A 27,037-nucleotide genomic window follows, 5' to 3' on the forward strand; every position below is an offset into this window, starting at 1 on the left:
TGGGCATTACAACATAAGCCTGTGTGGATCAGACCAAAGGCATATGGTATCTAGGCCACCATCCTGCTCCCCACTTGGCCAACTGAATGCCTTTGAGAAGCCAGAAGCAGGACATGAGGGAAACAGACAGAATTCTAGGACTAAGAAGTTGAAAAACAAAAAGCATCTTGCCCCTTGTAAGCAGACGTGGTGTTTGTGAAGGACACACTGGGGCAGCCAGCAGATCTTCTGCTTGGTCTCAGCCATCAACTGCAGAGCTCATGGCCAGGTTGTTCCTTATGCCTTGAGTCACAATGTGTAGTCACAGATGCACTTGTGTATTTCGGAGTCTACCAGCGTTGTTCACCAGACATTGTGCAAAGTAGATGGGATACAACTGGTTTGGGAGCTAAGATTCTTTGTAGTTGCACAAACCTCTATGCCTCCTCCTTCACTTGGATTTTATAAATGAAAAATCAGACAGCTCTCTTTTCCCATGAAACATGCATGAGAATATGCATTGCATTCCTGACCTGCAATGCTATGGAAGTGCTAAAACTCTTTGTGTCTTGGCATGTGAAAGTGTGGCCGATTTATTATTTGTTTATGATGGAAGGGGCTTGTTATGTACAATGATATCCAGTTTAATTTTGCCCTGGGGAGAATTGGGGGGGGCATACATTGAATGTAGTATGATTTTTACAGGTATAATAAAACATTTTTCTGTAGTTCAGATTCTCAACACAGTCTACTTTCATTCAAATATGTCATTGTTGCTTTTGCAATGCAAAGGGGCAAACTGGTATAATGAAATTACTACTCAAAAAATAACATTTCACACACACAATGTGAGACTTTTCCCAACACTGTCACACATATGCACTCACTTCGGAACTTTTTGTAGTCCAAATATAAAAAAACCCTAAAAATTCTTATAGGAATTCATTCCTTGTTTTGTGATACAATCAAGTAGTCTTACGAATGCATTCTGGGATCAGTTACAAAGGGTGTAATTGAGCAATACATTTGAAAGATTACAAGAAAGATCTAGAATAGTTACAAAGAAGCAAATCCTGTATACAGCTCAAAGGTCAGTTCATTATCCCGACCAAGTCCAACTCATGCAGATACAATGAAAGAAAAAAATAGGCACCAGACACAAACAAGTGCAAAGAAACATAAGCAGCTACGTAATAGTCAGAGCATTGGTTTATCTAACTCAGTGGTTCCCAACCTTTATGAGTACAGAACCCCCTTTGTAAGCTCAAATTTTTTTGTGACCCCAACATACTTTTTTGTTGTAATTTTAGTCCCTGTTAATTGAAAAAATACATAATGAAGCACTAACTAATGTCACTTTTTATTCACCACTACAACAAATAGGATGATGATGATTATATTTATTACCAGCCCTTCACCAGAAAGTCCCGGGGCAGGTTAGAGCAATATAAACAACTGTTAACAAATTTTGAAGGGGCTTTGTGCGCCAACCACACACACATACACAGACTCCCAACCCCACTCCAGGAACTCCCAAGCATGTATGCACAGGCTCCCAAAACACACACAAGATCATGAGTTGCATTAGAAACTCCCTGATGTGCTAATCTATTTGCAGAGATGTGTTGCTTTCTCTCCTTAATGCAAGAGTCCAATCACATTGGTATCCTCCCCCCAATACAGTCTGAAGATATACAGTCCTGTGTCACAACACCAGTGGATTACAGTGTTGGACTAGGACCCAGGTTTAAATCTTCACTCAGCCATGATGCCCACTGGGTGATCTTGGACCAGTCAGTCTTTCACCATGACCTGCCTCACAGGGTTGGTGTGCGGATAAAATGGAAAGTGGGAGAACCATGTGCACCACCATGAGCTTCTTGGAAAAAAAGTGGGAAATGCAATAATTAACAAGCAAATAAATTTCAGCTGCAGTGCTTGGACCCCAGTCTCAGCCAACCTACTGAACTTTTTTTTTAATAATCAAGAAGCAGCAATGTGGTAGTGGTGGTGGTAATGCTAGATTGAGAAAACAACAGGGTGGATAGATTGAGGACAGAGGTTAGACCTTGGAGGAAAGGTGGGATACAAATGCAGTAATAATTTAAAAAAAATTCAGCTGCAGTGCATGGACCCTAGCTTCAGCCAGCCGACTGAGCTTTTAAAATTAATAACAACAATAAAGCAGCAATGTGGTGGTGGTAGGGATACTAGATTGTGAAGACAACAGGGTGAATAGACTGAGGAGGAGGTTGGGGCTTTTAGGACTTGGGATGATCATCAGAACTGTTGACTTGACTTGGGTGCACTTATGGAATAAGAGAGGAGCAGGAGACAGATCAGCACACACCCCTGCCCCTTCTGCAAGCATCTGCAGGTGTGCATACATTCGGGCACATGGGAGGGGGGACACCCTCAAGTGCTGCAGCATCTTGGAGAGAGAGATGGGGGAATTGAGTGCTTTGCTTCTTTTTGCTTCAGCAAAAGTCCTCCCCTATCATCATCAGTGGCAGTGGGGAGGACATGGGAGTCAGTTAAAGCGATCCCCTCTTCTTATTGGTAGCTCCACCCTCAGCCCCTTTCAGTCTCTGCCACATATTTTATAGGCAGACACCTCTCCTTGGTGTACCTGAAAGATGCCCTGGTGTCGTCCTCAGCGGTAGTAGGAGCAGACAGTGTCCACAGAGTGAAGACTTTTTAAAAAATTCATGTCTTTGCTGTTCACAACCCCCTCTGGATTACTTCCCAACCCCTCTGGAGGTTGCGGCTCCCAGGTTGGGAACCACTGGTCTACAGCGATTGGCAGGGGCTCTCCTGGTTTTCAACTCAAGACATTCCCAGCCCTACCTGCAGATGCCAGGGATTGATCCGGGGAACTTTTGCACAAAAAGCAGGTGCTCTACCTGTGAATAAGTGTGCAATGGAAGCAGAGTGATTTTAAAACACACGTAATGAGTAGTTATTTATTTAAAACATTTAAAAATATTAACTTTCATTTTGTTGATCTAGCATACGGGTAATAGGTGAGTTTTAAGCAAGCTGACAGACGCTCTGAGGACATCCAAGGTTTACATATGTTTCAGAGTAGCAATTTTTCAGTGAAAAGATAGCAAATTGGATATCACGTATGGGCAAATGGTATTATGGGTTTTAACACTCAGTGAATCAAGCGGATAAACAGTTTATAATTTTATAATTATAAAATTTTATTATTAGTTCAGATTAACTCAATTTTCAAAAATACTAAAATATAAAACATCTTTGTTCATCAACAATATAACTTTAACAAAGCAAAAGCTATAATTTATTTGGTTAACAGGAATATATAACAATATAACTTACAAAATTGCAAAATATTTACGTTACTTATGTTTGCACAACTATAAAAATTTTAAATGTAGCAACATTATTTTACATGAAATGAGTTTTGATGTGTATTTCACATAGGAAATAAAATGGAAATCCGTTTAATGTTATTCTTGTAACAGATATTTCTTCCTATTCCAAAATCAGCTAAGCACACTTTTTTATTTTGAAAAGGAAACCAATGGCAAACAATAAAGTAATGCAATACATTCTAAAGAAAATGGTTAGTATGCTATGAGCATCTGCAACCAGATGAGCAGACACTTCCTTTTTGTTTTCAGGATGCTACTTCAGATTCTGAGATTTAGGATGCAATCTTTACCTACTTACCTAAGGGTAAGCCCAACTGAATCTGATTGGACTTACTTCTGAATATGTACAATTTCTTATTTTTCTTCTCCCATTTGGTAATTATACTATCCACGCAAAAACAAAAGGTACACTTACGAGAATGAAAACAGACATTTAACACATTTTTATATTAGCTTAAAAAGTATATGACTATCATTCCTTTAATGTCCCTTATGTAGTTAAAGAATGTCGATCCCACTTAAACTAATTTATTATGTTTTTACTTGACTCTGATAGGATTAAACCTATGTACTTGGGTGAACTGCTGACAGTAAGTGAAATCTAACTATTGCTCCAAGCAGAGGCGTCTGCTAATGAAAGAGGAGGGGAGGCTATTTTTGTAGATTTCCGCACCTCCCAGTATCTCCCAAAAAACAGTTATGAAGGATTCGGGGGACCCTCTAGAACAGTTTTCCAGGGGTGTTGGAGGCTATGGAGGCAAGTCATTTTTGGTTTTATGTCCTAGGGGCTCACTTTCAATTTGCAGTTGCAAAGTGTGAATTAATTTTGTTGTTATAATGTTGCAGTGCCTCATCTTGATTTTTCCTGTTTTTCACACACATGATTAATAACATAGTTTAGGACTAAACTAAGCTTCAGAATAACTGACTCATCTACGGAGAGATGCCCACCAAAAGCAAATGCCTGCAGGAAACACTGGAGGCACTCAAGAGGCAGCTGGATAGCCACCTGTTGGGTATGCTTGAAGTTGGTTTCCTGCAGGGGATTGGACTTGATGGCCTTATGATTCTATGATTTTGAAGTTTTGCCCTGTTTTTAAAATAGGAACAGATTTGTAATCATGCAGCGCTCTACCTGAAATGAATGTAAGACCCACAGTGCAACCAGTTTGAAATAAATCACTTGGCTAGCAGAATTCACTCTCTTCTATATAGCCTCATGCCAGCACACCACTAAAGAAAGAATGAGCTCTGTTCAACTAAGTCTTACTCAGAATAGACCCAGTGGAATTAATAAACCTAAGAATCTAGGTCTACTGTGAGTAGTACCAGCACTGAATACCACCCCACATATTTATTCTTTTTTCTGAGTCTTCAAATATTTGGATAGTCCCAAACTACTTGATGAGAGTATGATCTAATTAGTGTTTCACTGATTAATATAATGTACCCAGGCTACTCAATGCACACTTTCTATAGGTACGCATTAACTCTATCTAGTAATTAGACTTGGCTGGTTGGAACATTTTACTTCTATTCATGGAAGGAGAGTTGTGCTCATGGAAATATCTCTTTCATGATTTCTGTAGACACTCTGTGGCTCTTTGCTCTGTGACAGAACAAAAGGTCAGGATGCAAGCCAACATGTTTTTAAAAGTCAATACCCTGCTCTGACTCATGAGTCAAAAGTTCATGGCTTATATTCAACAAAACAATAAAAAGTCTTAATATGACTTGAACTTTGTGTGTAGTAACACCAAATTGCAAATATTGACTCATTTATCTTTTCAAAAATCTTTTGAATTTTAGCTTAGGAGAGAGTCAAATTATGTAGAACAGAAGCATGAAATATGCAGAATGGATTTCAGAAGGCTCAGTCATATACCAGAAATGAGAAACGCAGTATAAAAAAGTTCACAGGCTCGTTTAATTTCAGTTATTGTCAATGTTGTCATAAAAAGAACACCTGAAATACATTACCAACTGAACACTGGAATGAATGAATGAATAATTTTAATTGTACTAGCCATTGGCCTTAACAATATTAAAAGTGCTCCATTAAATACTACAGAATAAAAATACATGTTAAAATAACAAAATTTAAAAATATATATACTGCCTTCAAGTCGATTCTGACTTATGGCAACCCTATGAATAGGGTTTACATGAGGCTGAGAGGCAGTGACTGGCCCAAGGTCACCCAGTGAGCTTCATGGCTATGTGGGGATTTGAACCCTGGTCTCTCAGGTCATAGTCCAACACCTTAACCACTACACCAAACTGGCTCTCCAACAAATTTAAAATCCAGTGTAATTTTAAAAATATTTTAACACAATATAGCAAATCTGATTTAAACTAAAAGGAGACACTCTTAGAACTCTTAACCATAGTCTGTCACATTTCACTAACTCTTTCTGCTCAGTTTCCTTGCAGCTAGAGCAAATAGTGCTGTTCTGTAGGGTATATATGGGTAAACATCTAAAAGAAAACAAATAATCTTAAATTCAGAATAGGTTGATAGGCTAAACAAGATATTTTCCAGGATTTTCCTTGGGCCGTCGGATCTGTTGGGAAGTTGGAAGCTTTCTGTATATGCCATCCAGCATACCTGAAGGCATGATGTGTAAATGTAATTCTAGAAAAGCCCTGTGGAGGGGGAACATTGTCAGTTCTTCTAAGCATCCGGCTCTTTAGTGATCCTTTTTAAAGAGGCGGTATCATTGGGGAATTTGGATTTCTGCATCAGCCTCCTGTCCTCTATAGCTTGTTCTTCACGTAAGCTAACCTTTAATTCTTTTTTATCTAAAACAGCCCAAAAGTAATCTGGCAACTTATATTTTTGCATTAAATTTTGGATAGAATCAATTGGATTCCCCTGAGTCTTTGGAAGAAAATATTCTTGTTTTATTAGTCACCTTCCATTAACATGTACATCCGTTTATGGTACTTCAAATGTGCTACCCGTATCCTCACTTCAATGAAGGGCCAACCCACCTCTGTGAGAAGGATAGAGGCTGGGGTCCCTGGAGGACAACCTAATAATATTCACAAAAAATTGTTCCGTATTGCATCCAATGATTTAGCATAAATTTTATTCTCCATATCTCTAAGCCATACATTTGTCATATCACCTTAGCTTGAAATATTTTTAACATGGAGATTATAATTTCCCCTCCCTTTGAGAAGAACTTTCATATTGCTCCACTCACTTGTTTAGCTTTAATAACACTAGATTCTCTATGTGCTTTCCATGATAAATTTTCTTCAAAGAGGCTACCCAAGTATTTACACATATGGACGTGTTCGATTACATATTCATTTATTTGCCAATTATATTTTGATGGGCGATGACCAAATATCATTTTTTTGGATTTTGTAAAATTTATACTGAGTTTTTCTTCTCTGCAATATCCTATAAACCTTTTAAGTAATTTCTTCAAACCTAACTGAGTGTGGGATAGTAACACTATGTCATCTGCGTACATTAGGATTTGGACCTTCCTACCAGAAATTACAGGTGAACAGATGTTCCCTTGTTCCAATATATGGACAACATCATTTACATAAACATTAAACAGAGTAGGTGCCAGTATGCAACCTTGCTTTACTCCTCTTTTTGTCTTAATTGAATTTGTTAATGATCCTTCTATTCCGTACCTTAATCTTATTTGTGTGTCAATGTACAGTTGTCTAATAAGGATTAATAATCTATCTGTATTTGTACCTTTCAATTTAATCCAAAGATGGGCTCTATCTATAGTATAAAATGCTGCCATAGATCTATAAAGGCAGCAAAACGATGTTTAGAGATATCTTTAGGTTTTTTTAATTAAGAGTCCGTAATATGTTACATTGGGCAATAGTACTATAACTTTGTCTAAATCATGCCTGTTCCTCATGAAAGAAATCATTTTCTATGGCCCATGCTTTTAATTTTTGAAGAAGAAAATTTGCATACAATTTAGCTGACACATCTCTAAGACTAATAGGTTGGTAATTTTAATTCTCTCCTTTTTTGTAAATAGGATATACAATGCTTAGATTCCATCCTTTTTGTATTGAACTTGTATTATTGATTACTGTGAACTGGGCTAAAACAGGAGCCACCAATTAATAAAATTCTTATATAGCTCTGGTGGTATTGTATCCTCCCCTAGCACCTTTTTTGTTTTTAGCCTGGCAATCAGAAACTCTGTTTCTTGGGGTGATATTGGCTGCCATTCTGGTAAAAACTGTAGCTGATTCCCATATTCCTGCAGGAATTTGTGTTTTACTTCATACCAATTACACTAATTACCAACATTTATCCTCTCTCTTTTCTTTCACTAAGCTTAATTCCTGCCATATCTTTCTTTTAAAATCTTCCTTTTTCTTCTTTAAGAGTTTTTTTAATTAAAAGTCCAGAAGTTAATCAATTCTTCAATAGCTCCCGGTGTTTTCGAATGTCACGAAGACCTCATATATGTTTAGCTAATTGTTTCTTGGCCAGCCTACATTCTACATCAAACCATCTGCGTGCCTGACCGTTCAGGGTCTTAGATGTTAATGACTTTACTACCAAGGGTCTAAGTTCAGTTATTATTTCATGGTATGTATGATTTAATACATTTGGATTTTCCGGGCATCGCTCCAGCATGAGGGGCTCTAGTAACTTTCCGTCTATAGCTTCTCTTATCTTGGAGGTCCATTTAATTCTTTTCTCCCCTATTACTTCTTTATCTGCTTCATGCAATTTCATTGTTTTGTAAGTTTTAATCTTAGTCTGCAATTTAATTTGCAAAGGCAGATGGTCACTCTCTGACCTGTCTAAAACATTCATAAAATAAATCCAGGCAAGGAGTGAAGGGCAAATTAGAATATAATCAACTACACTACCACCTCTTTGGTTCAAAGTGTAATTACCTTCTGATTTATCCAAGGGGGTACCATGTAATGAGAAGCGGTGGTTACTATATAAGAGCTCCAAACGTTTTTTACCATGTTCATTGGTCTTCTTATCTCTAAAGGTGTGACCAAAAGGGAAAACTTCCTCCTCAGGGATTCCCAGTGGTAGGTACATACCTGCCACTGGGGTTCCTATTCTTGCATTAAAATCTCCCAAGATCAATAGTCTGGCTTCTGGATGTACCTGATCTATATGTTCCAATAAATTAGTTAGATCTCTCCAAATGTTCTCTATTTCCAGTACAGTTTTGCCTAGGGGCAAATATACATTAACACAGACCAAAGTTCCCCAATATTTATTTTGCATTACTACTGGCAAAGCAATATCTTTGTTATACTGTCCTTGTAATATATAGGGCTCTCCTATTTCCACTGAAATGAAGGTGGTCAGCCCCCTTCTTGCTCGTCTTTTGTGACTTTTTTTTTTTTACTAGATGGAAAAAATGTGAAAAACCATTTTGCTCTGAGGGGCTATTTTCTTGGGCCCAGGTTTCTTGAATGCAGATAACTGTGAATTGCTGTAGGAAAATTTCAAGCTCTCTATCCACAGGTTTCCCTCTCCACCCTGCTAAGTTCCATGTTATACAATTTAGTCAGTCAGCTCTCATTATTTGGTTTAGATCCCCCTTCTTTATCTATAAACACACATCCATTATTAGTAGGTGGGAAAATACATCTATCATATTTAGTTTCTTTAATTTTGTGGATCTTTTCCAAAACATTAGCCTGTTCGTGTTTTTCTAAATACCACGTAGTTGTCCACTCCCCTGGAATAATGGAATCAACCAATGCAAATAATCTCTTATTTTCATTAGTGTCTGCCCTAAAATGTTGATCTACTATAATCTCATACTTCTCCAAAACATGCGGGTGTACTTCCATTAAGTGGGATTCTTGATTTTCTATGGTAACTACATTCAGCAGAGGCTGCTTCTTCTCATCTTTCTCATCTCTTTGTCTAACTGCAAGTGTTTCTCTCAGCTTATTTAATCTATCTATGATAGTACTTTGTGACTCTACTGGTAAAGCAGGAAATGATTGAATTAAATTTTCTTCTTCCAATTCTAGAGTACTATCCATCTTAAGAGTTGTATCTTGTTCCTTTTTGCTCTGACCTACAACCTGTTTCCTCCTTAATTTTTAGACTCAGATCCTTATCAGGACTTCTCATTCTGTGTTCTTTGTGAAATCAGTTTCCTTAGTTTACGATGTAAAGGTCTAATTTACACGTGCTTGTAGTATTTGGAGGGTATTACCCCATACCTCTGTAACTTCTTTGCTTAAATATCAACGTTGGTACCTTATCATGCACATAAGTTGTTAATAACTGTATCAGGTTTGGGTGTTTTCAGTCTCTCTGTTCTTTTGATTCTTATTCTATGTGGGGTTAGCCCCAGTAATTGGTTAAGATGCTGTACTATTCTATGTTTTGTGTTCCAGTTAGGGAGATGACCTCTCCAGGATAAAATATTACCAACTGGTCTGTTTGCAAAATCAAACTATTACCTAGTTACTGCTTCTCCCCACTCCCAAAGGTCCTACCCATATATGGTGTTTTATTCCTTTTGTATTGTACTTTTTGAAATGTATCTAATTTTTTATCTATATCCATCAGTTTACAGTTAGGGAGAGATTCTACTATCTTGCTCTCTACCATAGAAAAAATGTGTTTTTCTGGTCTATGGAATTCAAAGTGGTATAGATAGACTGCAGTGTTGTAGCTACCAACAGACAGTGCTGTGTGCGTTTTTTATTTTGCAGAACTGTCTTTTCTATTGGACCTTATATCTTTCCCTATCTTGGCTGTTTTCACTTCCTCTTATCATTGTTGGAGGGCACTGGCGTATCATAATTCAAGCATGGGAACAGATTTTGCAGAAGGGTCTGGCTGTCCTTGAATGCTGTAGATTGAACTTGGCAGTATTTAAAAAACTGTAAATTCGCCACCTGGTTTGGCAAAATTAAATTAGATCATGAAAGGGCCTCCTATTCGCAGGAGCTAACTTTTCCCCCCGTAAGAAAGGCTTTTACCCAACTCAGATTTCAACTGATGCCCACTGGATATCTGGTTGGTAGATACACAAAAAAACCATTAGAAGACTGTTTGTGTATATGTGGTTCAGGGCAAATCAAAGGCATGGAGCATTGTATCTTATATTGTGCCCTATACGACTCACCAAGGACCAAATTCTTCCTTCCCTTTCAGACCTTATTAGAATGCCAGCCAGACAAATTTAAGATAAGATGGCTGCTGGCAGACAAAGACAAATTTGTTACCTATAGGGTAGCCCTGTTCTGGTTAGCTGCAGCGAAGATTAGAATGACCTCCTTAAAACACACTAGCCCCATCAGTAAAGGGGGGACCACTTGAGTACACTTCTAACTCAAATAAATAAATAAATGAAGCAAATTTTATCTTATAATTATTTTAATTAGCTTTTGAAAGCCTAGGGTTTTACCTATCTATTATTGGATTGAATCCTAATGTGTCTCAAATGATGTATACACATTTTATTATATTATAATGGCCATCGGCTATAAACAATAAACTATTACTGAAACTTGGCAGTAATCTTCTATTCTGCTCTGCTTCCTTGAAGGAGAAAAAAATTCATGTACATCACCACAAAACTTTCTCTTATTTACCATGTTGCAGCTGTAATCACAGTTCTTTCAAGTGCTTTCAGCCACCCCAAGTTCTTTTCCGGCCAACTCACTGGTAGGCAAACTGATATTTGTCTTTTACTGACTTGTTCCACCAGTGTGCTTCACTTTGATTTCTTTTGTGTTCTTTTGTGTCTGAGCTCAGTTCCTTTAATTCAACAATTTCCTTAACCTCGGAAACTGTTTTCACCCAGTTGTATTTTACTGAGTTTGTTTGATTTTAAGCCCACCAACAGTGCCAGGAAACTCCCTCACATCTGTGCTGGCTGAACTGATAATACAGTCATAATAGCTAAAGGCTTTAAAAACAAACTCTTTTAACTCCCCTGTTTCTAAGGGGTTTGCAATAATGCTAAAAACAAAGGTATTAAAGAAAAGGGGGAAAAGCTGAGATAGAATAAGAGATTTAAAACAAACTGCAGGGGTCAGAGGACACTACCTGTCAGCTCTTCACTGAGACAGCAGTGTCGGTAGGGGTGCAGGCAGGGCTGGAGATTCCTTGGTAATTGCCAGGCCGTGCTTGGCTATAAATCTGCCAGGCTAGCAAGGAGGAAGCAAGATAAGGGCAGAGGCCGTTCAAAGCTTACGTGCCAAGCCAGAAATCCAGAAGAGACGTCAGTGAAGGTCGGGGTCTAGTTTGCTGAGAGATCAGTCCAAGTCAAGGTTCAGGGGATAGGAAGACACGCAGTGGTCACGCCTGACGTTGTAGTCAGCAACAAGCTGAAGCCAAGGTTTGACTTTTAAGGAGCAGGTTTGTCAGCAGGTGTGAGCCATCAGCGTTTTGGCCTTAAGTGGACAGGCCTGCCCCTCTTCTGCCTGACCTTCTGTTGTCTACGTTCTGCAGGTGAGAGGGGAGTATCCTGTTCACTCTCTGCGTCTGGCTGAAGGGCTTCAGCTGTGTCTGGGGTGCTCTGCAGCTGAGGGGGAGAAGGAGCTGGGTTCTCAGGAGTTTCCTCCATTTCTCCTTCTGGGTCTGCTGCTGTTACTCCCAAGTCATCCTCGTCTGATGAGTCCTCTGACGGGGCCATGACACTACCTTCAGCGTCACCATCTTCATGAAACCAACTGAACACTGGAAATTTTGCTCAAATCTCTTTAGTCATGAAGTCAGTAGACAGCCTTGAATAAAACCAGTATCTCTAAGCATCCATAGCCCATTTGTAAATGGAAACAGTGATCTAACCCAGAGGACTATTTTAATGTGGCGACCACAGCTTAACAATTTAAAGGCTGTACAGGAGTTTGCATGCTTTCTGTATTAATGAAACATGATTAGAGGCAGATATTAGATGTTGATGGTTACCAATGTAATTAACCTTAAGTGACCTAGTTATAATATTTCAGAGGGATCAGAGTTATACAGTGAGATTTGGGTACAGATTTCACACAGAAACACTGTTTCAACCCTTCTCAGGGTCCTTGTACTCCCTTATCTTTTATAATGGCACACATTCTGTTAATAAAATATACTAATCATGTGGAAAATGTGTACATATGACAATTCTTAAGTATAAAACCTTAAAAATAGCTATATAAACCATAAGTGCACAAAATGTACATTTCCCCATAAAATATTATGGGTTGTATCCAATGTTAGTTATACTCAGAGTAGACCTACTGAAATGAATTAACATGACTAACTTAGGTCCGTTAATTTCAATGGGTCTACTTTGGATACAACCCTATGTTAATAGCTTCCGGGAGACACTGTTCCCAAGTGTACTGGTGCAAGTTCCCCTTCGACTGGTCCTTGTCATTAGCTGGCCACTAGTACTACTAGTGCAAGATTCAGAAGTCTTCTTGCAGCAGAAGAGATTGCTAAGGTGTCGCTGACATTCAGAAGAGGTGTAATAATAGATCAAAGGATCAATGCAGCAACTTATACTGCTAATACAGACACAGAGGAGATAGGCAAAGTAGATATTCCCCAAGTAGCTTTTGTAAGAAAGATTGATGTAATGAATTAACAAAAGAACATTTGTTGGACCAAAACACATAATAAAAATGGAGAAAACAGCCACAGACAGGAGTAAAGCCCGCATCTTCTTACTCTGCTTTGCAGCAACATTTGAAGAGCTAAGACACCAGATGATACACACATAGCAAACAGCAGAAACAATTAATGGCACAAAAAAGAAAAATGAAGAGAAAATGGTGAAAAAAATAAGGTAATATCCTTCAAGATCATCTTTCTTTAACACATCATGACAAGTTGTAATATTTAACTGAGGTATTATTTGTGTTTGCTCATTGATAAGCAGAGGTATCACTCCAGCTATGGCTACAATCCAGATGGCAACACATATTACAGAAGCACGTCTCAGTGTGCGCCACAACAAAGACTGCATTGGGTACACCACTGCCAGGAAACGATCAATGCTTATCACCATCACCAGCAGGATGGAGCAGTACATGTTGCAGTAGAAGGTGGCAGTGACAAAACGACACATTTCAGGTCCAAATGCCCAGTTGTTTCCAGAAAAATGGTATACAATCTTAAAAGGAAGCACACTCACAAAGAGTACATCAGCAGAAGCCAGGTTGAGCATGTAGACTAGAGCTGGCTTTTTCACCTTCATTTTTATCAGGAACACAAGAATTGCCATAATGTTCAGAGGAAGACTCAATGTGACAACTAGGGTGTAGACTGATGGAACAAAAAGGGTCAGCCATCCACTAGTCAAGTATTGCTCAGTGTCTGTGGAGATCTGATAAGCTGAGCGTATTCGTGTTGCTCCAATTATTCTACTTTGATTGACAGATCCTGATCCAAGTTCTGAATCATTTTCAGCATCAATATCTTCTAATGGGATTTTTTCATATTCATCTTGTACTGAAAGTGGAAAGGATCTTGGTCCTAGGCTATCATTCTTGGAGAAAGGTCCTGAAAACAAAGTTCATGGTTATTAGGCATGGATTTAGACAGCAGACATTATAAAATAATTTTCCGGTTTAGAGAAGAACTAAAAAAATCCAGATGACTTTTTTCCATTTTTCAGATCTCCTGTATAATTAGTACGCTACTTTCTTTATACTGCCCTTTTATTTTATTTATTTAAATATTTATAAATTGCATTTTCATAAAAACACAGCATGGTGTTGTACATGATATAAATTACAAAAAGAGCAAGTTTTCATTTTTTTCTTTTGCATTTATGACGGAAGCTTTTAAGTAAATTACATTTTGATATGTGTAACAGTCTTGTTCTTGACCTTGTCTGGGTCTATTATGATGCCACTGTAATATAAAATAGAAATTCCCATTCACCAGCTCTGAAATTTTAACACCACCATCATGGTTACAAATCCTATTATGTACTGAATAGTCATCAGATACTTCTCCAGACACATTAAATACATGTTTCAGTGTAAGCAAATTCCAAAAACATTTGCTCCTGATTATCAAGGGAGGCTTTGCAGAGAATTGTGGACTTCCCTTGCCTCAGTAAGCTAAAGATATCCACTGGAGTTTCAAACCACCTTTAGATAGACGCATGCAATCCAATATTACATAGAATGTTCATTCTGTGTTAACATCTACCTGGTAGCACATCCAGTATAGGGCTGTATGCTGAAAGGCTTATGCATATTAGGTGAACACCACATCAAGGAGTTCAGTGCCTTGGTAACTGAACACACAACCATTTTGTTTCTATGCTCCCATTAAAACTGGAGACTACTGTTCTGGTATATATCACTTTGTACTCATGGAGATTGCTTCAGGCTGGTTGGACAAAAACTGGTACTTATTGTGCCATCCACAGCAATGACTATATCTTCCAATTCCTACCTATCTCTTAGGCAAAACAACTCTTAACTAACTTTTCTGGTGTTCAGCTTATGCATAAAGAAATAATTAACAAAAATAGCAATTATATAGAGAAAAACAAAGTGTTGATTATCTGGTTCTTCAAAAACTTCTGAGGTACATCGGGACTCCAACTGCACAGATGTTGGGCAGCCCTCACAAGACAAAGGGCGCAGGGAGCAGGTATTTCTCCCACCACCACATCACCTCCGCGCTGTTCTGGAAGGTCCGCTAGCCCTCTAGAACAAGGGACTTGGGGGCTGTGGGAAAAGGATATACTGAGAAAAATCACCTGACACACTTTCCTCCAGCGTAAGCAGAATGGCACTGAGGGTGCCATTTGTGACAAACTATAAAATGTGCATGGTACATGGAAAGTAACCGATGACAAAATTTGTTCCCTAAGGGGATGTGCAGTTCAGCCTGTCTGCTAATCCAGTGGCCATAAATAAAGTGGCTACTAAATAGCCATGAGAAGAAAATGCATTCAGGCCATTGACAGGAGTGGTATTCATACTACAAGAGAATGGATCAAAAATCACATGACTTCTTGTCAGCCTCAAAGTATTATTACACTGCTAAACAAATTCAGTATGACGTAGACTGTACTTTGGTTATCTGGCAGTATTCATAAATAAGGAAGAATGAGAAAGCCAGAAACATTAACTTCAATGGGTTTTTCTTTCCACAAGGCTTTTAAATCCTAAATCTGGAATAAACAATTTTGTTGTACCAAATACTCCTACATATGCTGAAATTATGAGGCTTAGCAAAGTGAATGTGGTGAAGAATGGCACATATCTATTATTTGTGTGGTAATCATGATGGTATGCTGACTTTACATACTCCAGTTCTTACAAAACAGTTACTTGTTGCTATAGAAGTTCAAACCTTAACACTGACATATCTTAATTTTAAAAAGAGCACACTGGTGATGAAAATATTTTGACACACCATTTCATTTTATACCCAAATTGACACATGATCCCAGTACAGTCTAGATGACTCAGAAACCATGATTTAATTGTTTGTGCTCAATATAAACAACTTCGTCTGACTATAGCATGTTCTTGTTAGAGCCAAATGATGACTAGAACTTGACACAACCCTCTTAGCATATTTTATAATTAAAAGCTAATTACTCCTGATATTACAACTTCCAGATGTATCTGATATAACCTTTCAAGAAAAATATATTTAAAGAATACCATCTTAGATACTGAAGAAAAAAATTCTAATTCTCATACATAAACAGTAGCAACCAATGTAAAAATAAGAGATAGACCCAAGACATAACTGTTATTCATGATTGTATTTGGTGAGGAGTATTTTTCACAAAATGCCTGCATGTGGCTGGTCAGGTCACTGGAGTTGTGGTGTTTAAGGCTAGGGTTGCCACGTTCAGGGCCTGAGACTGATCCTGTATCTTTAGGAGAAGGGAAAGCCAGCCAAGTGCAGGTGTTCTTCCAACACTGTAATGGGAAAAACCACAAGGTGGAATTCTCCCTTTCCCCTGCACAACTTTTAAAGATACAGAAGGTTGCCAGGCCCAGCCTCCAAGAGGTCTTTTGTATCTAAAAGTTGTGCAGGGGGAAAGGAGAATTCCACCTTGTGGGTTTTCCCATTACAGTGTTGAAAGAACACCTCCACTTGACTTTCTCTTCTCCTAAAGATACAGGATCAGTCTCAGGCCCTGAACCTGGCAACCCTAGTTTAAGACAAAAAACTTTTGTGAATGTTACATAAGAGAAGATGGAGAAATCCACCACATCCAGCCAGTGAGGGACATCTTCCATCACACCAATTAGGTTCTAATTTTCACCTGCTTAGATGGAAGTGTCATCCAGTATGAGACACATACAAAAATCCTTAGTGATGAAGTGCCTCCCCAATTAGTCAAGCTGCTTGTGTTCCAAAGACACATCAGTAACATTTCCTACCCCCTTTGTACTGCTTTTAAACTTACTGTTGTATTTGTGTGGGAATAAAGTATTCAGTCCAGGCCTGCACTGCAGAGGTTGCCACCATGGCACCCACAAAGGCTTTCAGTGGCTCCCCCAGCAGGTAGCCCAGAGTCTGAGGTTTCATGTTTTTTAAAAAAGTAAGTCTCTAGCCCTCCTAAAAAGAATGTTATGGAGCAAACCAAAGCGGTACCTTTCTAAGCAATTTCTGTGAAATGAACCAGGCTGGCTGCTCCTGTCTGTCAGTGTTATCAGCCAATGAGTGAAGTCAAAGCTGTGACTGATAAATGAATTGTTTGGACACCAGGCAATAGCAATCCCTGGGGTCCTAGACAGCAGATGTTATTCCCTCTCTTTTTGTGCACTTTCCTGCTTCTGCCTTTCCTTGCTAGTCCTTGGAATCTCCACAGTTTGCCCTTCTTTTTTCCCTAGCAACCAGGACACATCTTTCCTATGCTGGGTTAATCTGAGATCAGGCAGTGCCTGGAAGTTATTTTCTGCAAATACTACTACACAGTGGGTGAATGTTAAATAATCGCCCTCTACCCAAAAGGGAAATGTGAAAACTTTGCAAAGAGGCATAGGCATGTCTCCTGCTTTGCAGAAGCTAAAGACAAGGAACTCATTAAGAATTCATTGTACAGTTAACTTACAGGACAATGGTATACATGTCTATTCAGAAGTAAGTCTCTTGTGTTTAATGGGGCTTAGTTCCAGGTAAGTGGTTACAAGATGGCAGTCTAGGTTTTGGTTTAGGGTGGGCATTGAGGAAAAACAGGGTTCTTGTGCCTTTAACAGCTGTACGACAGGCAGAAATTCAACAGTCAAAGCTTTTCTAGTATGGAAATACAATTATGGGGAAAGCTTCACCATGACTACTCTCTAATTTTGTGTTATGCTACGTCCTCGTGGTAGCCATTTTGTGGCTGATGCCCGCAGCACTCTCAAAAGTTGAAATGTGCCTCTGGTCCAAAAAGTTTGCGACCCCTACTGCACTGCTTATTAACTTGCAAGGACTAATGGAAAAGAATAGCTGTAAGGCCCAGGGGTTCATTTGTCTACTTCAGCCAAGATTCTAAGTTCCACCAGGTTCTGTGGGGTAAAAAGTGGCTGTAAACAGAAGCTGCATACACACAATACATTTAAAGTACATTCTTCCTCCAAAGAATACTGGGAACTGTAGTTTACCTCTCAAAGATTCCTAGCACCTTTAACAAATGACAGTTCCCAAGATTCTTTGGGGGCAAGTCATGTGCTTTAAACATGATTTAAATTTATGGTGTATGTGTAGCCAGATGAGGCTTTTTACAAAATGCTTATTAAAATAAAGTTAGATTACTGAGGAAGAAACAAACAAAAATAGTTTAAAAGCAAATACACAATTGCTTGGTCAGCTGCTTTTCTGTAATGCTTGCTAAAAATTCCTTCCTAACCTCAAGTGCGGTGCGATCTGCTTTTGGCACAACCCCATCTTGCCTAACTTTCCATCTCTTATCCAATGGTCTACCCTACCCTCAAAGTAGGTCCTAAATTAGAAAGTAAAATAAATCCAATATCTTACTTTTGCAAGCCAACTGTAGCTCCCGGCTAAAGATCCAAATCAACAATAATATATATTCGTTATATTTTTGTACTTACAGTGAAAACAAACGTTCCATAACAGTTAGAACATACAACTCCCCATATAAGAACCAACCAGTTTCTCAGACACAGAACCACTCACCCAGAGTGCCTCTGTCTTGGTCAGGATTCAAGTGTCACCTGTCTTTCCTCAGTCATACCACCACGGTGACCAGGCACCAGTCCAGGGCCCTTATGGTCTCTCCTGATTCAAATGTTATAGATAGAGCTGAGTGTCATCGGTGTATTGATGGCACCTTGCCCCCATGTTCCTAATGACCACTCCCAGTGGCTTCATATAGATATTAAATAGTACTGGGGTAAAATAAGTTATTTATTATTTATTTATTTAAAATATTTCTATCCCGCCCTTCTACCCTACAATAGGGCACTCAGGGCCGCTACAATAAAATAACACACATATATAATAGAATACACAATAAAACCACAAACATTACAGTAAATTAAAATGCATAAAATACTATTAAAATACATAACCATAATGCCCTGTGGCACTCCATGGTGTAACTGCCAGGAGGCCGAAAAACATTTTGTCCTGCAAATAGGACTAGAATCACAGTAACACAATGCCCCAATGCCCCTTCCACAGAGCTGGTCTGGGAGGATACCACATTCAGCGTTATCAAAAGCTGTAGACAGACAGAGAAGCAAAAGCAAGGTCATACTCCTCGTCCCACTCTCTGTAAAGGTTACCCATCAGGATGATGAAGGCCGACTCAGTCCCACAGCCAAGCCTGAACCCAGATTGAAATAGATCTAAATAATCAGTGTAATCTGAGAATGCTTGCAGTTACCCCACCACCACTCCTTCAGGGGGGTCTTTGCGACTGGTTGATAGTTATTCCAAACTAAAAGGTCCAAGGCCAGTTTCTCATGAGTGGCCACATTACTGCCTCTTCCAAGGCAGCAGGAACCACTCCCTCACACAATGAAGTGTGAAGCACACTCTGCACCCAACCAGTCGAATCTATTTACAGTAGGGCCCCGCTCATACAGTGGGTTACGTTCCGGACCCCCGCTGTAAAGCAAAAACCATGGTAAAGCAGATCCCATTGACTTACATTGACCAAAATGGCACCCGGCGGCAAAAAAACGCCATAAAAGCGGAACAAACGCTGTAAAGCAGGGCCTTTCTACAATTCACAACCGCTGTATTAGCGGAATGCTGTAAAGCGAAGCGCTGTAAAGTGGGGCCCTACTGTACACCTATTCCAGTAAAAATAATTACCAAATGTTTGAATATAATATTTAACACACATTACATGCACTTTACTGAATCTTTTTCCTAATCAAATATTTCGGTTCAACTATTAACTATTATTATTTTATTATTTTTAAACTACTTTTGGCTCCTGGAAAACCTTTTCAGATATTTATGCAACACGTAATGTTAACATGCCATGCTTCATTTTTGTTTACTAAATGTAAGGGAAACACACTAATTCAAGACTCCATTCATAAATGGCAGCAAAAACTTTTCTAAATAAACATTTCCTGGAAACCCCACAATTTTTCTTACAATCAGATAACTAATTATTAAACTGTAGAATTTGTTCTATTGCCAGTATTGTTTTAGTCTGATGGCCTTTAGCAATTAGGTGATGAAAATGAAATGGACTACCTTTAAGTCGATTCCGACTTATGGGCGACCCTACAAATAGGGTGTTCATGGTAAGCGGTATTCAGAGGGAGTTTACCATTGCCTTCCTCTGAGGCTGAGAGGCAGTGACTGGCCCAAGGTCACCCAGTGAGCTTCATGGCTGTGTGGGGATTCGAACCCTGGTCTCCCAGGTCATAGTCCAACACCTTAACCACTACACCACACTGGCTCTCAATTAGGTGCTATCCTCCCATAAATATTTTGAGAGACTTGGAGAATTTCACTCTGCTAATGAGTTCATAGACCTTCTTGTGACCTCCAACTTGCATTTATTATATTTATCTATGTATATAATTTTATTCTTTGTATCAATATTATCGTTTAAACTATGTAACTCTCATCTCCTACTGTTCATTTACAGTTTTGTGCACACATCCAAACTTATTAATGTCCTATTAATAGGACCTACAGATTGATGGTTATAGTTTTAAAGTATTTACCCAGCATACCTTTTAAAAATTTGTCATAGGAATCACAGCCAGAAGTGTCAGGTAACAGGACCAATATGAAGTTCCTATCCTTGTATTAACCACAGGTGATTTCTAAATGGGACAATTGGTAAATTTAAACACAAAGAGTTCTGCCTTCCTGTATGTTTAGCAAAAACCTAACCTTGGAGTAAAATAATAATCATCTAGATACATAATAAAGCACTGATAATAAAATTCAGTTTGGTCCAGATTTCTGTCTTATGAAATAAAATACTCATAGTGACTCACTCACTATGTGAGTCACTCAGCTTTTTAGTTAACATTTTGTCCATCTATCAGCAATGTAAGAAGTACAGCAACAACAAAGAAAGATTAAATAAACAGCAAGATTCCCTTTTCCCTACATTGCTGCACTTTCTGTCAACAAACATAGAGGATGGATTACTAAATTCCTCTCTGCTAAATCTAGGTAGTGAAAACTCTCCCATGAACTTGTAAATTTTTCGAGTTGTCAAAAAACAGGACAAATGGCAAACTTTTGATCTATTACACAACCAAATACTTACCTGCACAAATATGGCAAAAACATCCTAAACCAAGTAATCGTACTTCTCTTGATGAAAAAGTCAAAAATAGCACACAAGTTCGAAGAAAGCCAAAAATGGCTCCCAGGTTCTGTAACTTTCAAGCCCTGCGTCTTATTTTTTCCACAGTGGAGCTGTATTAGACTGTATAACTACAGTTTGGCTACTCACGTCCCATTTCCCATCTCCCATGGGATTTAAGCAACCTAAAAACGGCACAGAACTTCAACCTTTCTTTGTACCCAAGCAGTTCTGGAGGTTATTCCCCAACAGCTAAAAGACTTTGTGTTCCGCGAGAGTTGCAAATGTTTATTCATAGCTCAGTTAAAGCTGCAATCCTATACATTCTTACCTGGAAGTAAACCCTACTGAATTCGATGGGTTGTAATTCTGAGCGGACACGCACAGGATCGCGGTAGAAAAGCATCTGGCCGCAAATGCCATAAATCGAGGGGATGGGAGGAGGAAGAGACGACGGTAAAAATCACGCCCCTCCTTTTGAAGAGCTCCTCGACAAAAACAGCCCTCTTCAAAAAGTTCGCATTCCCACCCCCCTAGCCCCCGACGGTGGTAGTGTCTGTAATCCAGGCATTTAGCAACATAACGACACAGGAAACAAGGCAACTCCCAGTATCAAAGGCATTCCTGCAGCCAGCTTTGTTCTGTCAGAACGGTTTACTTTTACATGTTGCACGCGCCCCTGAGCAAAGCAGCCTTCCTCTTCCTCAGGGAAGATGAGCGAGCGGCTGACTCTTGCTCACCGGGAAAAGGACACGTAACTGGGTGGGATGGGATATCAATGGAATTACTCTCAAGAATCCTTCCAGGTAAGAATGTGCTGCTCAAATAATAGAGTGCAGGTTGAGTTTGCTTGCAATTCTATCGGCTGTGAAGAGAACTCGAGATTCTGAAAGCGCCGAGATGAGCAGAAGAGTCCCACCGCGATTCCTGCTCGCCTCCTCTCAGCAGCACTGGAATCGTGCCCAGGGAAAGATGGCTGAACTACGCCTCCCCTCCCAGCGACCACCCAAAATTCGCTTCTCTCTGGCAGGAACAAAAATACTTCATAACTTACCATTTTGCGTCGAGGAAAGGGAGAGCAGCGGGGAGAGCAGCATCGCGCTCCAGCCCAGCAGCAACAGCAAGACAGGCGGCTGCCCCATGGCCGCCTCACCCGGCGAAGACCGAGCGCGCGGTCGTAAAGATCCAGCTCCCGCCGCCTTAAGAGTCCGCGCGTTTGTGAGGGAACGCTAGCACCGCACAGTTAGACCGAAGAAGCCAGCCACCTGCGGCTAAGGACTGGGGAGGCGCCCTACAGAAAATAGTCACCACCCCAAAGGCAGCGCAGACGGGCGGCTCTGAGCAGAAACCGCTTCCCACGTTCGCCCCCTTCCTCGGCTCGAAATAGACCCCTATTAACGACAGTAGAGTGACGAGGGCTGGGCGAATTATATTTGTAAATATATTGCACTTTAACATTGCCTCCGGGGAAGTTTGCACAACGGATAAAACAATACAAATTAAAACACAAAAGGTATAATAAACTAAAGCCAAACACTCATAGCTGTATGGAAACATGGAAATGGACTGCCTTCAAGTCAATCCCGACTTATGGCTACCCCATGAATAGGGATTTCATGGTAAGTGGCATTCAGAGGGGGGTTACCATTGCTTCCCTCTGAGGCTAGTCCTCCCCAGATGTATACTAACACAGAACTGTTATAAATAAAGGGTAAATTACCACTGAATACAGAATCACTATGCTTTTCTACATTTCCCTCTGACCATACCTTTTACAGTTGCTCTCCCTGCACTACCTACTACCCATGTGCCTGTAACTATAACTTAAATACATCTGATGAAGTTCGCAAAAGGTGACACTAGATTGTTGGCTTTTGCTGCCAACAGAAAAAGGATTATGTTCTATCTAAAATGCTCTTTAAAAAGTTCTTTGCCTAGTGCCTTAAAGACAAAAGGATAGTTGAGCCTCTCTGAGGAAAATAGTCTATATAGCCATAATGACTAGCAGCAACTAATTTTTAAATTGGTCTAATCCCCTTTTTACATTTCAGGAGGGGTACCATGTTCATCTGTTAAAGTAAAAACAATAGCAGTCTTATGGCACCTTAAAGACTAACAAATGTATTATGGCACGAACTTTAGTGAGCTACATATAATCAAATATATGTATTATCCAAAGTTAGAAAACGGTGTGCATGCCCCAGTCTCTGAGTGGTGAGAGACTTCCAGGGGTTCCAGTGCTTACCCAGGGTTTGGTTTCCTTGGGACGAAGGTCAGAGGAGACTGTAGTGTCTTTAGGGTATATGGTTTTATTTACACATATATACAACCTGAGAGTAAGATGAAGGGGTTCACAGCGCTAACTATCCAACAGATCTTGCTTTTCTATCAGGCTTGTAGGGGGCATCTGGAAGCCATGACTTGAGATTCAGACACAGAGAGCAAGCAAGCCTCTCTCTGTTTTCAGTTCTCAGCTTCATCTCAAGACTAACTCTACACAGGCCACTTGGCTCCAGGATGAGGGGGAAGGGAGGGCCTCTCTACTGAAAGAGTTCTTATGGCACACATTGCTCTCATAGCTAAATCCCTACATATTCAGATTGGTCCATCCAGCGAACAAAGAGACTGGCCAGGTCAGAGTGATTAACTTTTAAATGGAACTAGTCTGGCAGACAGTTGTTACACAGCAGTGGAGCAGGTCTAGAGAAGCAGATCTGTTCCTCTAATCCCCTAACAAAAAGGATAGTACTAGATGGACAGAGGTATTCACATATTGACTGATTCAAGAGCCTAACCTTAAGTAGCCCAAGTCTCCTGACTATAGCAATATTTTGGCAGGAATTAACTTTTTAACCATCTTTAGCCCTTTATAGGTTCTCTTTTGTTAGGGTCATATTGAACTGAAAGATTTTAATGGTTCCGCTTTACATTGCATCCAAATATTCCTCTTAGGAAGACTCTGTTTCAATTTAATCAGTCTGATGAAATCATTCTCTCAATAACCCGAGTGCATACACTCACTTTTCTGAATACTGTCTCCTCCTGGGATAATGATTCACTGTAAGAAAAGCCCTGGGATATAATTGTAATAAAGAATACTAATATAAGTATTTGTTGATGGTGGGAAATACGGTCCTTCGCATGGGGAGTTGAAGTCTGGGTGCTTCTCAAAAAAGCTCTGCACAACTGTTCCCTAAAGAACCAAGGCAAGTACTTCTGTGGATTTCTCTGCTGAGTGAGAGGGGAACAGATTGAACTAACTTAAGGCAACCTCAGGCTGTTTGGGACCAGTGGAATGGAAGTAGGATTCAAGAAAGGTAGAGAAAGCCAGCACCTTGGCTTTGTAGTTAAACTCTACTCCCTCCAAGCCATTTCAGATTTAGAGTGTAACTCATACTTAGGAATAAAGTAGGAATCTCTTTTTCAGACAACTCCTGAGGTTCCCATACTTGCAAAAGCTGACACAGTAGCACTACAAAACAATTACTAACCAAAGATACATACAAGTTATAAAAAATACAATAATATTGAATGAAAAGTTAAGGCCAACTAGATGCTGATTTATTGCATTTTATTTGTGGATTTTTTATTTTCTTACAAAAAGACAGACACAATTTATTTCTCTAAAATACCTCAAGTACATTGCAAAAAATTGATCACTATTCAAATTGCCCCTTTACACATAAATTAAAAGGATGTGTATATAGGATTTCAATGAGGCAGTAGTGCATTTTTAGTAGGAATGACTTGCAAAATATATATTTTATACAGTCAATGTTAAATTTATAATTACCTATAAAAACTTTGAATTGCACAATAATTCACTTTACAATTGACAGATCTCTGGAAAAGAGCCATAACTTTTGCAGAAAGCCAGAAACATTTGCAAAAGGTATTCTGTAGACACACAACTTAGGATTTCTTTTTATTAAGAATAATTGTCTAAAAGAGAATTATATTTGGTAATTGGGGTATATAATTTTTAGTGGGAAAAGATTCCTATATATGCTGCCCAAATACATGTCCTGCATACTTAAGAGATTAGAGACACAATGTTGCAATGTCACTAAATCATATAATTTTTAATCGAGTACCTACACCGCAGAAATCTGGAAGTGTTTCAAGTTGATTCATATTTCCTTATTTTACTACTGTTTTATCAAAGGATGATAAAGGCACATAAGTATATTCTTCTAGACTTTCTTGTAGAAACATCTGCTGTATAATAGCTTCAAATAGTTAAAACACCGACCCAGAACTGCAGATAATTTGAAGCAGAGTCCAAGATACCATTAGTCTTCATTTCCCATAGAATTTCTTGTTAAGCAGGAATATGAGGAGGTTTACATTCACTTTAGCTTTGTCAAACATTTTCATTACAGAGACACCTTCATACTGCATTTGAAGCAAATCCTGGAATAAAGAAAATTTATTCTTTTCAAAGCCTAGATCTTAAAACCACAAATTGTGTAAGATTTTATTAAAAATGTATATGACCACGTATTAAAAAGTAATAAAATGTATACACAGACAAAAAATTCTAGCAATTCTTTTCTCAACCATAATTCAATATTTGCCATATAGAGAAAACACAAATGCCTCAAAACCATGCATCTGTGTACAGCAAGAACAAACAAAATTGTATAACTAAGCAGTATATAGAACCAGCGTATATAGCTTTTTCATAGGAGACAGACTTTTTTTTTTACAGGTCTCTGGAAGAGTCCAAGGTGCCATGGTAGAGCTCACTCAACTACTATGTGACTTATAAAATGCAGACTTCTATTAAGCAAACAAGCAAGCAAAACAACCTTTAATACATACAGATGACAGACATAATCCACTCAAATGACTGGGAGAAATGGTGCAGTGCAGTGGCAAGAGTGTGAGCTGAAGTCCCTGTGATGTTCCTATATATTAGTGTATATATGGTAAGTGCTGGTTGTTTAGAGTATACATGGTAAGTAGTGAAAGAGGAGGGGGAGTGAATAGGCAATAGAATGCTTGATGATTGGCTGAATGTTTAAAATGGCTGACAGTATAAATGAAAGGATGACAGGTGGTGAATTGTGGAATCTGGGGGGAGAAGAGAAAGAGTGGATTGCTTGGTGGGGTTTGAGAGAGTTGTTTGCCAGGAGAGAGTGAAGAAGGAGGGAGGTGGAGTTCGGATTAGTATTGAGTAAAACCATATGCTTATGTGCCTTAAGAAGAAATCTTGTTAATCTTGTTAGCTTTGTTATCTGTAATAAATACTTAATTTGGTTTACCAAAGGCCTGATCCTTGGCTGGGGTTTCACAGACCAGAAGGGAGGGTAAGGTAATGACCAAGGCTGAAGGGGAACTGTAACAAATGGTGGCAGCGGTGAAGAGAATAACAATACCAGTATTCAGAGTCTCTGGGAATACTAGTATTGGGACGTTACTGGTGGTTGCCTAGCAGGGGGATCTGTTGAGATCTGTGCTAGAGCGGATAGGTAAACCATAAGAGAGTGTGGTCCGGACTGGTGGAGTCCCTGGTGGTGCCTAGTGACAGGCAGTAGCCACGCGCAGGTAGGAACCTGACAGGAAGAGCCAGGGAAGGATGCATCACAGTTCCCAATTAAAATCTCAAATCAACCAATGACATACAATCTGGTGCATGTGCATTCAGAAGTCAAGTCTTACTGAGTGCAATAAGGCTTGCACACTAGTTAAGTGTGTACAGGACTGCAGCCTTAGTAGCCTTAGGGAAGCCACTATATATCAGCTATAATCCCTTCTCCCTTTATCTGCAATATGGGAATAATGATTTGTAGTGCTGTTGAAATGGATTACTATGGCAATATAAGTAAAGTGCTCTGAACACTCCAAATGGACTACATAATACTAAGATTAATGAGTCTATAAAGGGCTTTCTTCATTCACAGTGCTTAATTTTCATTCCACTTCTTAAGCACTTCTCTGGTT

The 27,037-nt window shown here is 39.2% G+C and overlaps 2 protein-coding genes across 5 annotated transcripts in view; both read right to left on the reverse strand.

The window, feature by feature from the left end:
• Positions 1-5,284: 5,284 nt before the first annotated feature.
• LOC133381353 (proteinase-activated receptor 1-like) lies at positions 5,285-22,446 on the reverse strand. Of its 2 annotated transcripts, none has more exons than XM_061620379.1 (2): positions 22,146-22,446; positions 5,285-13,869 (listed from the first exon to the last, which is right to left on the reverse strand). In XM_061620379.1, exons 1-2 carry the CDS (start codon positions 22,231-22,233, stop codon positions 12,668-12,670), a joined length of 1,290 nt encoding a protein of 429 aa, XP_061476363.1. In that variant the 5' UTR covers positions 22,234-22,446; the 3' UTR covers positions 5,285-12,667. The 2 variants fall into 2 exon arrangements, 1 of the variants encoding a protein (XP_061476363.1); XR_009761668.1 differs by lacking the exon at positions 22,146-22,446 and adding an exon at positions 21,423-22,101 and having other exon boundaries at positions 13,783-13,869.
• A 2,211-nt stretch (positions 22,447-24,657) lies between these two features.
• Positions 24,658-27,037, reverse strand: part of IQGAP2 (IQ motif containing GTPase activating protein 2) — a 211,485-nt gene continuing 209,105 nt past the window's right edge. For all 3 annotated transcript variants that reach the window (XM_061620404.1, XM_061620395.1, XM_061620414.1), the window contains one exon: positions 24,658-25,504. In XM_061620404.1, the coding sequence (XP_061476388.1) occupies positions 25,391-25,504 (114 nt within the window). In that variant the 3' untranslated portion in view covers positions 24,658-25,390. The remainder of the gene's footprint in view (positions 25,505-27,037) is intronic.

This window comes from Rhineura floridana, chromosome 1, assembly GCF_030035675.1.
Source record: "Rhineura floridana isolate rRhiFlo1 chromosome 1, rRhiFlo1.hap2, whole genome shotgun sequence".
NCBI lineage: Eukaryota > Metazoa > Chordata > Lepidosauria > Squamata > Rhineuridae > Rhineura > Rhineura floridana.